At 39.0% G+C, this 14,637-nt stretch overlaps 2 protein-coding genes across 2 annotated transcripts in view; one reads left to right on the top strand and one right to left on the bottom strand.

Moving 5' to 3' along the window:
- Positions 1-508, top strand: part of LOC102835385 (60S ribosomal protein L27a-like) — a 1,280-nt gene extending 772 nt beyond the window's left edge. The window contains exon 2 of the mRNA XM_006872014.1: positions 499-508. The gene's annotated coding sequence lies outside the window, so the exon portion shown is untranslated. The remainder of the gene's footprint in view (positions 1-498) is intronic.
- Positions 1-14,637, bottom strand: part of DIAPH2 (diaphanous-related formin 2) — a 1,391,152-nt gene that overhangs the window by 213,908 nt on the left and 1,162,607 nt on the right. The window contains exon 26 of the mRNA XM_006872015.1: positions 12,482-12,577. Coding sequence (XP_006872077.1) covers positions 12,482-12,577 — 96 coding nt within the window. The remainder of the gene's footprint in view (positions 1-12,481; positions 12,578-14,637) is intronic.

The following is a 14,637-nucleotide window of genomic DNA, read 5'->3' as shown; positions in this document are numbered from 1 at the left end:
AAAAAAAAAAAAAAAAAAACTATTCTTGCTAAAGTCCCCAATGAATTCCTAAATAGTTGAATCCAATGGATCCGTTTCAGTTCTTTTTTTATTGATCCTCTTGGCTGTATTTGATGGTTCTTTGGTACTCCTCTTTCTTGTACCCACCCCCAATCCCATAACCAACCTCTTTAGGTTTTCCTGGGCTCCAGTTTCCTAGTCAGCGTCATAAATTGGTAGTTCTCAACCTTCGTGGCACATTTTAATCATCTGAATAACTTCTAAAACACACTACTGTCCAGACTCCAACCCCATAGATTCTGGTTCACAGAGGAAGCAGGTGTGGTATATTTTAGAAGTTTCTCAAGTGAATCCAGTGTGCAGCCAGGGCTGAGAACTAGTGCTATATGTTGTTGGGTTTTTTTTTTTCAGTGTCTTTGACCACTGCTCTCCTCTTTCTCCCCAGGTAAATATACTTTCTCAAAAAATTTTCACAACTTCCTGAATGTAGTGCTGTAGGCTAACGACTGGACTGCTAACCTCAAGGTCAGCAGTTCAAACCCATCAGCCACTCCTTGAAAACAACACAGGGTTACTTTGTAGGTATCAGCTCGACATCATTTAACAATAGCCACCTGAATGTGGATCCTTTCTCCAAGATTGCTGGTATTTACTTTCTGGCTATTTCCAAGAGGTAACCAAACTACCTTTTGCTGCTGAGACCACTAAATGGCTGACCTAAGGATTAATTGATTCGTCTTTTCCTCACCATCTGCTTTCCTCTCAAAAGAATCATATATATGCTACAATGCACCTATTCCTGACTTCCCCAACTTAAAAATCAATTCATTATAAAATTGATGAAGATTTTCTGAAAGTTGTTCCATTCTTTTATATCCTTCCTTCCTACTCTACTTCTTCTACTCAGCTTCCTCAGGAATCTATCTCCTCCACCCCTAATCCAGTCTTTTGCTGTCTGAATCACAAACACAAAAAGTCCATAGAAAAATGGAATTAAAAGATAATGGACGACCATGTTCAATACACTCCTGTCAACCCAGGTTGGGACCTGGTTGGCCAGCAGTATGGCGAGACCTAGGGACTCCCGGGCCCAGGAACAGTGACATGGCCGCAGAGGACTAGAGCAGAGAGTGAAGTGTCCAACTGATATGAAGTGAGGGGAGATGCACAAAACACCCATACTTGTTGATAGTACCCATTTGACCAGACTTCAATGGCTGGATGACCAGAACTCAACTAGAAGAAGAAAGAAGCGGGGAAAAAAATAAAAATCCTCTACAATTTCATAAGCTTGACCTATGCTTGTGGATGTAGTAGCTCTAACAAAGGAACGAATCTTTACAGCGAGCATCATTCCCACCTCCTCGGTACACAGGGTTGACAAAAATGGGCAACTTAGACATTGGCTACCTGAAATGGGGGTGGGGGGTGGGGGGGGAAGGCTACAAAGGCATGAAGTGACTGGCTTACAAGCTTTCAAGAGGGAGCCTAGTTCAAGAGGGTACAGGGGAAGGTAGAAACTTCACTGAGTGGTTTCCAACCTGTCTGGACAGGGCTGCTGAAAGGAGATGGGGATAAGACTCTTGTGGTTCAATAGTGAAAAATTGCTATCAGGACTGATTTGTGAGTGTTGCAAATGTAAAGGTAGATGTTTTGTAGCAAAAGGAGGGGAGTGGTTGACTTTGCACTCCAGGAGTGGAGGACCCTGGGACCATTCAAGAGAGAAGAGTAGAGTGCAGGACCCTATCCAGAAAAGCAGCGATGCCAGAGATGGAGGCAGAGACGATGACGTGGAGAGATGGGGTGGCTGGGGACTCTGGACTCTGGGAGAGAGAGAGGGTCTGTGTGTTGATAGTCAGGGGACAGGCTTGCAGGGTGTAGCCTTTGGGTGTTTGATGGTGCATGCAGGGAATTGTAATCACTGCAATGAAATGAAATAAAATAGGATGAATGTAAATCTAATGTTCTCTCATGTAAACTATCACATAATTCACAATAAAAACTTTGAAAAACACACACACAAAGAAATGAAATGCAAAAAGAAAACAAAAAAAATATATAATGGAATTTTTCCATGAATGTTTGAATTCCCCATCATATTTTCATTGTAACTTAGAGTGCTTCATGTTACACAGTGAATGTGAAAGTGCTTTGCTAACTGTAAAGCACTAGGAATGCTAAGGTAGGTTATACATGGTATAAACCTACCCATTGCCATCAAAGAGCTCTGGTAGCGCAGTGGTTACGAATTGGGCTGCTATCCCCAAGGTTAACAGTTCAAAACTACCAGCTGTTCCACGGGACAAAGATGAGGCTTTCTGCTCTGGTAAAGATTTACAGCCTCGGAAACCCTGTACAGGGTCGCTGTGAGTCGTAACCGACTCCACAGCACATAACAACAGCAACCCATTTCCATCAAGTTAATTCTGACTCATAGTAACCCTATGGGATAGGACAGAATTGCTCCATAGGATTTCTAAGGCTATAAATCTTTGTGGAAGCAGACTGCCACATCTTCCTCCTATATAGTGACTGGTAGGTTTGAACTGCAGACCTTCAGGTTAGCAGTCAAGCACTTAACCACTGTACCACTAGGGTCCATAACTATGATTGAATTAAAGAGAGACTCATATTTGGAAGTCATATTAGGCATAAAAATGTATGACTGACAACTCTGTCTAAGACCTTCAAAGATTGTCTTGAGGTGCCTATCAGAATCTCTAGAAGAGATCTTTTTATTCTTTTCTAACTTCTTTGCTTTAAGCCTCAGCATTCAAAGTGCAAAAGACATTCCTCATTCGTTAATGCATTAGAACTTAGTTCCTGGTCCTCACTATTCTTCTGAAACTCTTCTGTTGTTGTTACATGCTATTGAGTCAGTTCTGACTCATAGTGACCCTTTATAGGATTTCGAGGACCACTGGTGAATTTGAATCACCAGCCTTGTAGTTCAAACCAACCTTGTGGTTCAGTGCTTAACCACAGCGCCACATCAGGACTTCACATCACACCTAAATGCTATAATGTTTTACAAAACCTGCTGAAAGAGCAACTAACTACCTAGAAGATTCGAGAAAGGTTTCACAATGAATGCCTTTTGACCTATGTCTTAAAGGATGAATGGTAGTTAGTTTGACCTTCTAATTGAAAAATTCATTAATCTATTCCAAAACCCCATTCTTCCTGCAGGAAATGGCACTACCAATTTTTGCATCCATTCAGAAATTGTTTCCATTGTCTATTTCAGATAGCACTTTTTTACTTGTTCTCTTCCTCAAATTCTGACACCCCCCCACTTCCCCCCGGCCACCCAGTCTCCTTTGCTGATTTCTCTATCTGCCCCTTAAAAACTGTAATTCTCAAATGTACTTATTATCCTTGGTCTTCCTTTATCTCACATTTGACACAGTCTTCCAGATGATCAGATGTTTCAAAAAACTTTTTTCTCTAGTCTCAATGCCTCTTGCTTGTCTGTGTGTCTGTGTAATCATGTAATTATGTAACCCTCTAAGTAAAAATCCCTGCTGGCCCTTTGTTGTAATAAACTTTTCATCATGGTCACAGTGCTCTAACACAAATATTTTGCAATTTCCCCTATCTGAAATGTCTCCTCCTCCTTTTTTCCCCCATACAAACTACCATTCATCCTTCAAGAACAGATTGAAAGGTACTCATTGTGAAACCTTTCTCGAATTCTCTAAGTAGTTAGTTGTTCTTTCAGCAGTTTGTGGACAACATTATGGCATTTATATTGTGGATATATCTATCTTTCCCATGAGACTCTGAGATCTTGAGGGCAAGACTCATGCTTTATCTTTGCACTCCTAGGCTCTGGCACTATTTTCTAGCCCCCAGTATTTGATAAATATTTGGATGGATGTCAAAGCTTTTATTTGTTTGGTTTATTTGCTTACATTGCATTGCTTTTACTAGATTTTAATTGCACATTACAACAAATATATTATAGACTAAATAAGATTTAATTGGCTAGCCTGAGATTATAACATTTACAAAATAATGTTCTCTAACAAAAAAATCTATTCCAGGGTTTTAAAAACAAACCCATTTGTAAATTACGGCATTCGACATTCCTTTATGAAACTGCTCACTGGCAAGCATCCATTCTCCTGGGGGTTGCTGGACCGCTTGCAAAATGAGGTCACCATAATGCACCTGCCCCACCCAATCATTGTAACAATTGTGCAGATATGAAACAGTAGAGAAAGGGCCTTGACTAGTTGATTTCATTATGCAAGAAGTGTACAGAACTTAGCTTACAGTTTGCCCCATTGTTCTCTTACTCTATTTTGTCATTTCTGAATGTTAAAAACAAAAACCCACTGCCATCAGGTCAATTCTGTGACCCTATCAGAGAGGATACAATTGCCCCATAGGGCTTCAAAGACTGTAGTCATTATGGAAGCAGACGGCCACACCTTATTCCTGCAGCTGAGTGCTTCAACTACGGTGCCACCAAGCCTCCTTTTGACAATATTAAATCTACTAAATTCTGGTTATAAGTTACAGGTGGTCAAAACTGCAGATTTTTAAGCAAACCAAATACTAGTAAGATTCCACTATAACAAAATGAAAGCAAAGCAGCCATCGTAACAGTGATAATACAATCAATAAAGGGTGACCATCCATCAACAATGAAATAAATCTCTACTTTAATGCAGCTGAATTTAAAAGACTCTTAAGGTATTACATCATAAAAATAAATGAAATCATCTTATAAAAGGTCTACTTTGAAGATGACAAGGAAATGGATTGAAAAAACAAAAACAACAACCAACTAAACAAACAAAAAGTTACATAACCAGTCTGAGTGAATTTGGGGAAAGTGAGTGGGAGACAAAGAACTAGATATGACCTCTGTCTTTGGTTCTTGAAAAATAGCAGCAGTGTGGTGAATTACTTAATATGACCGTTCTAGCTATATAGTCTTTGTAACTCCCACCAAATGACTGGGTAAGAATATGCAAATGTAAGGTACTTATGGCCCACCAAGGGGATTGGATAAGCTTGCCAATAATGTAATAAAGTGATGGCACACTTTGGGGGGTTGTTGCTGTTAAGTGCCTTGGAGTGGGTGCCGACTCAAAGTGACAATGTATAGGGCTTCTGAGGAGCACCTGGTGGATTTGAACTGCAGACCTTGTGGTTCACAATCCAGTGCTGATCCTACAGTGCCACACCAGGAGTCTTAACATGGGGATTGATCAATTTTGTCCATCCCTCCAGGCTTACAATGAGCCACATCATAGGCAGAAAGGGGAATCTCTCACGTACACCAAGAAACAAAAGCGAGAAGTAGAGTACATTCTTTGGACGCAGGCTCCCTGCACTGAGACACTGAGAACATACTCAATCCAGGAGACAGAGAGACAAGAAGCAGCAGTGACAGAGAAATGGCAGCAAAGGAGAAAAACACAAGAAAGAATGCTGAGCTTCTCAGCCCACAGAAGCAAAGAGGCATGTTACTGGGCAGGAGGAGTCCTGGTGTGGCGCTGTGGGCTAATGCATCAGACTGCAAAGTGGTCTGAACTGCAAGGACAATGGTTCAAGCTCACCAGCTGCTCCTTGGAAACCCTATACAGGGTCGCTATGAATTGGAATTGACTCCACAGCACTTAACAACAACAACAAAGGTTGGCAGTTTGAACTCACCTAGTGGTATTGTATCGTCCTGCTAAAACCCAGTGGAAGTCATGCCTGACTTCCCCTGGCTTCACAAGGGGTAAGAATCAAACTAAAAATCAGCCCAAGGCTGATTCCTTTATAAAGGTCTGACATGCTTCCACCCTACAACCTTCTTTACCCTATTCTGACATCAACCATGCCTCCCACAGCACTCTCTGCTTCACATCTGGGTTCAATAATCCACTGTGATGGTCACACAGAACTTGTAACAATACTCACAATTGTGAGTGTTACTAGGGAAGTGAACAGAGGACAATTTAGGATCAGAAAAACTCAGCAGCAGTCCTCCAGTCAGGAACTCTTGTCTGCCATATTGCAGGCATGCCTCACTCTTGCCTTTGGCCTCTCAGTCATGTGGCCCCTGGCCTCTGCCCTGTTCAGGCAAGTGTTACAAAGCTCTTTTAGCCAGTTTGTGAATGCCCAAAGGGCACATTCTATAAGCCAGTGTCCTGCCCATAGTCTCCTAACCATATACACGCATCTTTACTAAGTCCATGGGCCTAGAGCCTGCAGTGGCTAGGTTTCTCCATGCCTCTGCCGTCATCTCTGCTTTTGCCGCTTTTCTAGGTTGTGTTCTCATGATCCACTAATGCTCTTCTTTCTTCATGGTCCTGGGATCATCCATTCCTCCTTCTGAGATGGTTCCTTTTGAACCTAGCTGAGTGACAAAACTAACCAATCCCAGAATGTGTACCTCATGCTCATGATCCCACCCAATCAATTGATGGGAATCAAGATACTAGATAGAAAAGCCGTATCAAGTAAATTCAAGGTATCACAATGCCTTAAAAAAAAAAAAAATGCCCCATCAAAGCAGTGGCTTCAGAGTAGATCTGCTTGGTCAGTTATATTCAAAGCAGAGAGACAAGTTAAATGATGGTGACTACGTTTTGGAATTCTTAAAGGGTAATCTTGATAAATTTTCTGAAAGGACACAGAACAATCATGGAGTATTATTCTGAAGAAGTATTAAAAATAAATTGAAAAGAAAGAAAACTGCATTGGTGAGAAAAAGGGCAGGAAATTGTGCCAAGGAATTTTTTTTATCTCTTCCCATCAAGACAATGTACCTGCTCATTCTTAGAGGGTAGCCAGCGCTGCTCTATGAAAATTTTGTTGGGAACCTTTACCCAATCCATCCTACAGCCCTGATCTCTCTTCAAATTTTTTATGTTCCCAAAACTCAGAGAGCATTTTGAAAGAATACAATGTGATACCCTTGAGGATGTCAAAGATTGGTGCTTTGACATGGTATAAATTGAAGATCGCACAATTCTTTGGGGAAGAGTCAGAGAGGTGGAAAGACTGCCTTGAGAAGTGTATAGACCAAGATCAAAGATATTCCAAAAACCAACAGCTTCACATGTTTTGTTATTTTTGTTTAATAAAGGTATCTATGATTTTGTAGTGATAATTTTTCACTTACCCTTGTATATATTCCCAGCCTTTACTATCATTTAAGGTAAGTTTCATATGTTTACAATTCACTTTGTAAAGAATTGCCCATCAGTATTCCTGACTTTGTCATTATAAAATCATAGGTAAACTTTGGAGGAAAAAGAAACACATAGAGAAAAACCTCATAGGAGTGAAAATCACACATAAAGCATAAACAGACAGCTTCACATCTGTTTAATTACTTAGAGCTTGCTTATCCTCCTTCAAACAATCTAACATTTTCTTCTTTTCTCACTATAAGTAAATATAAAAGGACTTCCAAGCAATAGATTGATGTCAAACTTAGCTACTTTGGCTACGACTAAATTATGATACATAGTTCTGGCCGTAAAAACAAAAACAAAAACAAACCACTATATATACACACACACACACACACACACACACACACACACACACAAGAGCAACATTATGAAGAAATAAACCCAGGGAACAAAATAAATGTATTTTGGTTTTAGAACCACATAGGGCAACCAAGAAAATGAAATGTGAAAAACAAAGGAAACTCTGGAGACACATGATCCTAGTTTTATGGATCAGCAAGATAATAGTATAAATAAGAAGGTGTAATTTACTATTTGAAAATAAATAAAGGACAAGAAACAATGATACACACAAAGGGAAAAGTAAATTCTACGTATGAGTGAAAAAAATACCTTGGCAGCAAAACATGACCTACACTTTCCCCAGACCTTTTCACCTCACTAAGTGACAAAACCCAAATTTCACTGGCTCTTGTCTCAAAATATACATGCAGGACCTTAGCCACCTGTAAGGGACCTCTGAAGCATCTCTGAAAGTTCTCAGGGCATTTCACAAACAAACACATTGCTACTTTCGCTAGAACTCCTCCTCCAATACTGTAACATTTCTATTCCTGCCTTTTCTTGTAGCAAGCCTTCACAATGGCAGAGCTTGACAGCAGTCAATGGCAAAGTGGCGCAAAATGCCTCTCATCTTTGAGTATGGCACTAGAGTGCCAAGCAGTACTGCAAATGCATCAAAGTCTTACAGACATTCTTCAGAGAAACAGTTTCCAGATTTAAATTACAGCCCTCCTGACTGCCATAAGAAGCTACTGGTTATGCCTTGGGCACTAGCTGCAAGTCCGGTGGTTCAAACCTACCTGTTGCTCCAAGGGAGAAAGAGTAGTCTGTTCCTGTAAAGCCTCGCAAACTGTGACACAAGGCATCCATTGTTCCCAGGGATGCACCACCCCCTGAAAGCAGATGCTCTTGCCAATGAAAGCCCCATTTCTTCCATGTTCATTCTATGGTTTTGGTTTTATTGCATAGCAATGATTGGGGACTCATAACACAGTCATGAGTATTGAAGTTAGCTGACCAGGTGTCGTTTTTATAGCCCCCCACTCATGTGCAAAGATTTTCGAGTGTTGCCTGACTGCCATTTAAAATAACAAAGTCACTTCTATTACTGGGGAAGGTGCTCCTGTGATACAGTGGTTAAAGCACTCGGCTGAGAGCCAAAAGGTCAGCAGTTCAAACCCACAAGTGCTCCGAGAGAAAAAGATGTGGCAGTCTGTTTCAGTACCTATTACAGCATTGGGAATCCTATCAAGAAGTTCTGTTCTACTTTGTCATACAGGATCGCCAGTGGGTTTTGAGTATTACTGGGAGATTCTAAGGATTACTGTCTGCAGTGAATTTACTTAATATGTCTCTTCTAGCTATAGCTCACAGTCTAGGCTCATCCTACAGCACCACACCAGTAAAATATAATAATAAATGTGTGTGTGTGTATATGTGTATGTGTATGTGTGTGTATATATATATATATATATATATGTTGTTGTTGTTGTTGTTATGTGCCATCGAGTCGGTTCCGACCCATAGCGACCCTGTATAGGGTTTCCGAGGGTGTAAATCTTTACGGGAGTAGAAAGCCTCATCTTTCTCCCGCGGTGCAGCTGGTAATTTCGAACCACTGACCTTAAGGTTCGCAGCCCGATTCGTAACCACTACGCTACCTGGGTTACCATATCTTTGTTATATGGTGTTTTATGAGGAGCCCAGGTAGTGCTGTGGGTTAGGTGTTGGACTGCTAACTGCAAGCTGGCCATTCAAACCTACCAGCCAATCTACAGGGAAAAAAAAAAAAAAAAAAATCAAAGGATACAGACTCCTGGTGTGGCACTGTAGGATCAGCACTGGACTGCAAACCCAAAGGTCTGCAATTCAAACCCATCAGCTGCTCCTCAGAACCCCTATAGAGGGTAGCTATGAGTTGGGACTGACTTGATGACACTAACAGCAGCAACAACAATGACAATGAAGAATATAGCCTACTACCTAATTTTGTTTAAATGTGGAATTGAAAACACTGCAATCTGAAATACAGTTGTAGAGCTCTGTGTGTCACACCCAGAAATTTCTATCTGGAAGCAATGATAATGGTGATGGCAAGCAAAGCAGTACACCTTTGCTATTTGTGGCCCATTCTGATTTCAGAATAGGTACACTGGTGGCACTTTAGGATAAACACTGAAATGCTAACCACAAGGTTGATAGTTGAAATCCACCAGCCACTATGAGAGAGAAGACGAGACTTTCTGCTCCCAGAAAGATTTACAACTTCAGAAACCCTACACATGGCCACTATGTAGGAACCAACTCAATGACACCTAACAACAAAAACTGATCTCAGAATTGGGGGCTATTTCCTGTTTCTTTACTTAGGAAAATTAGCCTTGTCTACAATTTTGGTTTTTCTGTTTTTATCGCCTCACTTTGAAATTTACTGAAAATGAGGCAAGGATGCCAATGTTGAACAGGCATAGTTTAACAATACAAAGATAATGAGATCTTGGCAAGGAATGAAATAACCTATCTAATAAAGTGAAAACAAAAGGGGACCAGCAGAAAATAATGATCTAGCTAAGAAAGGCAGAAACAATGAAATTTGAATAAGTCCTTAGCTCTGCTGCATCTATAAAGAGGAAATCAGACAGAAGAGATTTTTGGCAGACTTCTAAACTCTTGTCTTCCCTCTCTTTTCCTTACTTTAAAAGTTCCTCTACTGAGATTGTAATCATTGTAATGAAATGATGGTGCAAAACCGAAGTTCTCCCATGTAAACTATTACTCAATTCACAATAAAAACTTAAAAAAAACAACAAAAAAAAACTTCCTTTACTGATATCCAATGTGCTTTTCCAACCATGGCCAGCCACTGTCTGACTTCTAGTTTAGTTTTACCTCTAGACATTTGCTTTGGTTGCTGCCATGTGGAATGACTACCAAAGCTAAGGAGGCTGATATGTTTGACCCGTATGTGTTAACGGAGGCATTCCAGCTGAAGTAGACCTCAATTAAAATTACTTGAAATCAGTACTGTAAAATTATATAGTCTGTGAATATATCCTTGGTGTTTCACAGTTGACAACACTTGAGTACCAAACTCACAGAAACCCCATGGAATGGTCTCTCTCTCAGTAGAGTCTTTGCAGAGTCAGTGTGAGGTCTGAGACTAATCAGACAGAGGCCAGCAAATGTATTTTAAAAATAAACAGCCTAGTAAGCTATAGCAAATTTTTAAAGGCACAGCACAACATGCTTTTAACTTATCGTATGCTTAATACAGAACTAAAGTGATATGAAATTAATTCAATCTGCCTTTCAATGACTATTATTGCTCTGGTATTTCAAGAAAGAGCAGTGAAGGTTTTTATTCTCCTTTTACAGGTGAAGACTGAGGACAGGATAGGTGGAAAGACTGCCTCATTGTTTCATATTTAGCAGTACTCCTGATGTCCTGCCATAAAGCATGACCTTAAAAATGACTATGAACATGTAAAGAGATATTTTAATTTTCTTTTCTCCAATCTTCCATTCTTATTTGAGTCAATCTTCAGTGTCTTAGTCTAAGACAATCTTTCACTCCAACCACAACACTTCCCTCCTTTCATCCAAATCTTATCTCCAAGGCTAATGTTCCAGGAACTGTCCATGAGGTAGGATCTTTCTTAGTACCACTCAGGTATTGCTAAAACATATATTGTCTCCTGTCATTAATTTTACCCTTGCCAGGATATTTCATGACTCTGTCTTGGGCTCCATTTCTTTCATAGGTTTGTTAGAGTACAACGGCTTTGAAAGCTACCAATTTCCATTCTAATATAGTAAATTTTTTGAAATGTAGGCAATTCAATGCAAATCCTATTAATCTAAATTATATAGAGTTTACATATTTCTTATTCATTTTCCCCTTGTTTCCCCATTTATTTCTCCATGTAGCTTTATACCCTAAGAAGCTTTTTTAAAAATCAACACAGCAACTTTCTTGAGTTTCAAATAAGCTATAAACTAAAAAAAAAAAAAAAAAAACATTTTATTTAGAGGCGGTAGATAGCTCAGCCTACTTGGATTATCTGGGTTGTTGTTGTTGTTGTTGTTAAGTACCATGGAGTCGGTTCCGACTCATAGTGACCCTGCACAGGGTTTCCGAGGCTGTAAATCTTTACCAGAGCAGAATGCCTCATCTTTCTCCTGCGGAACCACTAGGAGTTTCGACCTGCTGACCTTGAAGTTAGCAGCCCGATTAGTAACCACTACGCTACCAGAGATCCTTGGATTATCTATGTAGGAGCTATTATTTACCACAACCAAAGGGCACAAATACAGAAAGGAGACAACTTTCTAATTCCTCTTGATTGAGGGAATCTGTGTTTTGGTTTATTTGTTTACAGTTTCTCTTCCTCTGAGACCAATATTCATTGTGTGCTACTAATCAAATATACACACAAAATTTTATTGTAATGTGTTGGGACTTTTGGGGATCTTGGATTATCTGTGTCCACCCCTTTTATTGTTAACAAAAATACTGGAGAATGTACTGTAGTACAGAACAAAAAGGGCCGCTGGAAGCAAGTATTGCCTTAGTTTCCTTACCTGTAAATAGCTAATGTGACATCCTTGTGGTCAATTACATTTAGTTATTTAATTACATTTACAGTTTTAAACTACCTTCCACCTAAACCAGATGCTCATAAAATAACAATTAAAAATATTTAATATTAAACACAGTGGGAGTCCTTATTTCTAAGCTTATTTTGTTTTTGTTTTTGTGCACAGTCTACAGTTATTTGAAGGTACATTTACCAAGTTGAAACTTGTGATCGCAGAGACGTAGAAGCCTGCTGAGACTTCACACATGAACTGAGATCAACTGTTAAAAAAAAACCCCACAAAACCCTTCAGGAGGAAATTTTCTTTACTTTTTTTTTTTTTCTTCAATGTGTCATTCTTGGCTTTGAACATTCATTCATTTATTATACTGCAATGTGAACTGGGATGAGTTTTACCTGGATTCCTGGGAATCCGCTTTCTACGGTCTCGGAATGCTGCCCCTGATTGTAGGGCTTCTAGAAGATTATCCATCACACCAGTTTCATCACCCTCTGGAGGAAGGGAGAAATCAGAATTAATCATGGAGCAATTAAAGTTAAACTACAGGAAAATAAAGGGGAAAACTGTCAGATTTACATAATACACCTAAATTAAAGACATATATCTGTTTTAACATAATGGAACCTGTCAGTTTTTGGCACCACACACTACTTTGCTTATTACGCACCATTAAGCAAAATTCATGCCAATCCCACTGTTCGTTCTTTCAACTTAAAGACCTTGTCTTTTGTATTATTGATGACATGCTCAGTATGCAAATAAACAGTGGCTGATCAGATACTGCTGCCTTCCCGTTAAGATTCTTATATTCCTAAGCAAGAAACTACTGACCCAGCTTAATGCAATCAATGTACAGGGCGAGATTTGATAAAGCAGAGTTACATAAGGTTAAATACTGATTGTATTAATACCTTTAGCATTGAACCATCATTTGAAATTATCTCAAAAGACACTATTTGCAAAATAAATTTGCATTCAATTCCTTCCTAATCCATATCTATTTACCCATTTTGAAATGATGGCATTATATAAGGAAAAGGCAACCACAACATTTAAAGGAGACAACTTATATTTGAGAGACCTCAGCCAGAGGTTTCTGAGTCTCAATGGCCCAGTTAGCATGCTGCTGTGTTTCTAGACTTTGCCTATGGGAAAGACCTGTTAAGAATCCATCAGTGGAACAAAAAATATTCCTAACAAAAGTACATTAAAAATATTTCACTCTTATCTTTGACAATTCTAGTCACCAAAAAAAACACTTTGTATAACCCAGTAGAAGCTGAGGTACCCTGTTCCCCACTGATCTAGCTGATATGAATGCCCTTAACTAGATGGCTAATTTGAGTGGTAGCTAAATGTATGGCTCTGGAGTAGAGGTTATTTGTAAGTAGGAGGGTAAGAAAGAAAAAAAAAAGATGAAGGAGATCATTTCGGATGGTATTCCAAGGTTAAATTTAAATTCTACTTTGTTTAAAGAATTGACTACGGGATATCAGATCACAGAATAAATTATATTCTTTTACCTATGGGGCAAGAAAAAGATAAAAAAAAATTTTGATTATGCTCTTCATTTGACTTGAAACTTATTCAATGTTACAATAATATATTCTTTTTAAATGAACTCTTTAAGACCGGATATTAAATGAAACAATAAAGGGAAGCACAGAGGTTCTCAGGCCTAATATTTGGTGAAAGTAGGTACCTGAGTGACTAAATGACGAAAGAGGATTGTGTATTTTTAGGAATATTAAGGTCACAGACACATCTTAATCATCACCTGCTCTTTTCAACAGAAAGAAAAAGGAGCTGAAAGCAGTTTGGCATGACTAGAATATATCTGGGAGAATTAAATTTTATGTATTAGGTACCTTCAGATAGGTATTATCTCTATCTTTCAGCTGGTGATATTGAAATTTAGAGAGATAAATCTGACACTAAGACTGGCCATCTTTAAAAGAAATCAAAAAGACTAGCCACCCCTCTTTTGTATGTTAGCTGGCAGAAGTTGCAATGAACTAAGCAGATAGTGGTCAGATAACCCAAAATTAAACTAAACCTGCAACTGTTTAGTCAATTCTGACTCATGGCAAATTCATGTGTTACAGAGTAGAACGGCTCCATACGGTTTTCTTGGCTGTAACCTTAACAGAAGCAGACTGCCAAGTCTTCTACAGGGTTGCTGGGTGAGTTAACAACACCAGCCTTGGGCTACCGAGGAACATAAAAGATCATATTTCTGTGATATGGGGTTTGTACTCTATCTTATAAGTCAGCACTGCATGAGCGATGTATAAATTTTCTAGTAGCCATAATATAATTTTTAAATGGGTAAAAAAAAAATTAATATATTATTTTATTTAATCCAATATATAAAATATATCAATCAGGTATTTTACATATTTTGTTTTCAGGCTAAACTCTCAAAATCTAAAGTGCATTTCATACTTTTGAAAATCTTTACTCAGATCAGCAACATTTAAAGTGTCCAATAGCCACATGTGGCACATTGTTACCATATTGGGCAGCACAGCGACAGGCAATAAAAATCCGA

This window comes from Chrysochloris asiatica, unplaced genomic scaffold (genome assembly GCF_000296735.1).
Source record: "Chrysochloris asiatica unplaced genomic scaffold, ChrAsi1.0 scaffold00180, whole genome shotgun sequence".
NCBI lineage: Eukaryota > Metazoa > Chordata > Mammalia > Afrosoricida > Chrysochloridae > Chrysochloris > Chrysochloris asiatica.
Note: the sequence above shows the minus strand (reverse complement) of the source record. Positions and strands in the feature narration are given on the sequence as shown.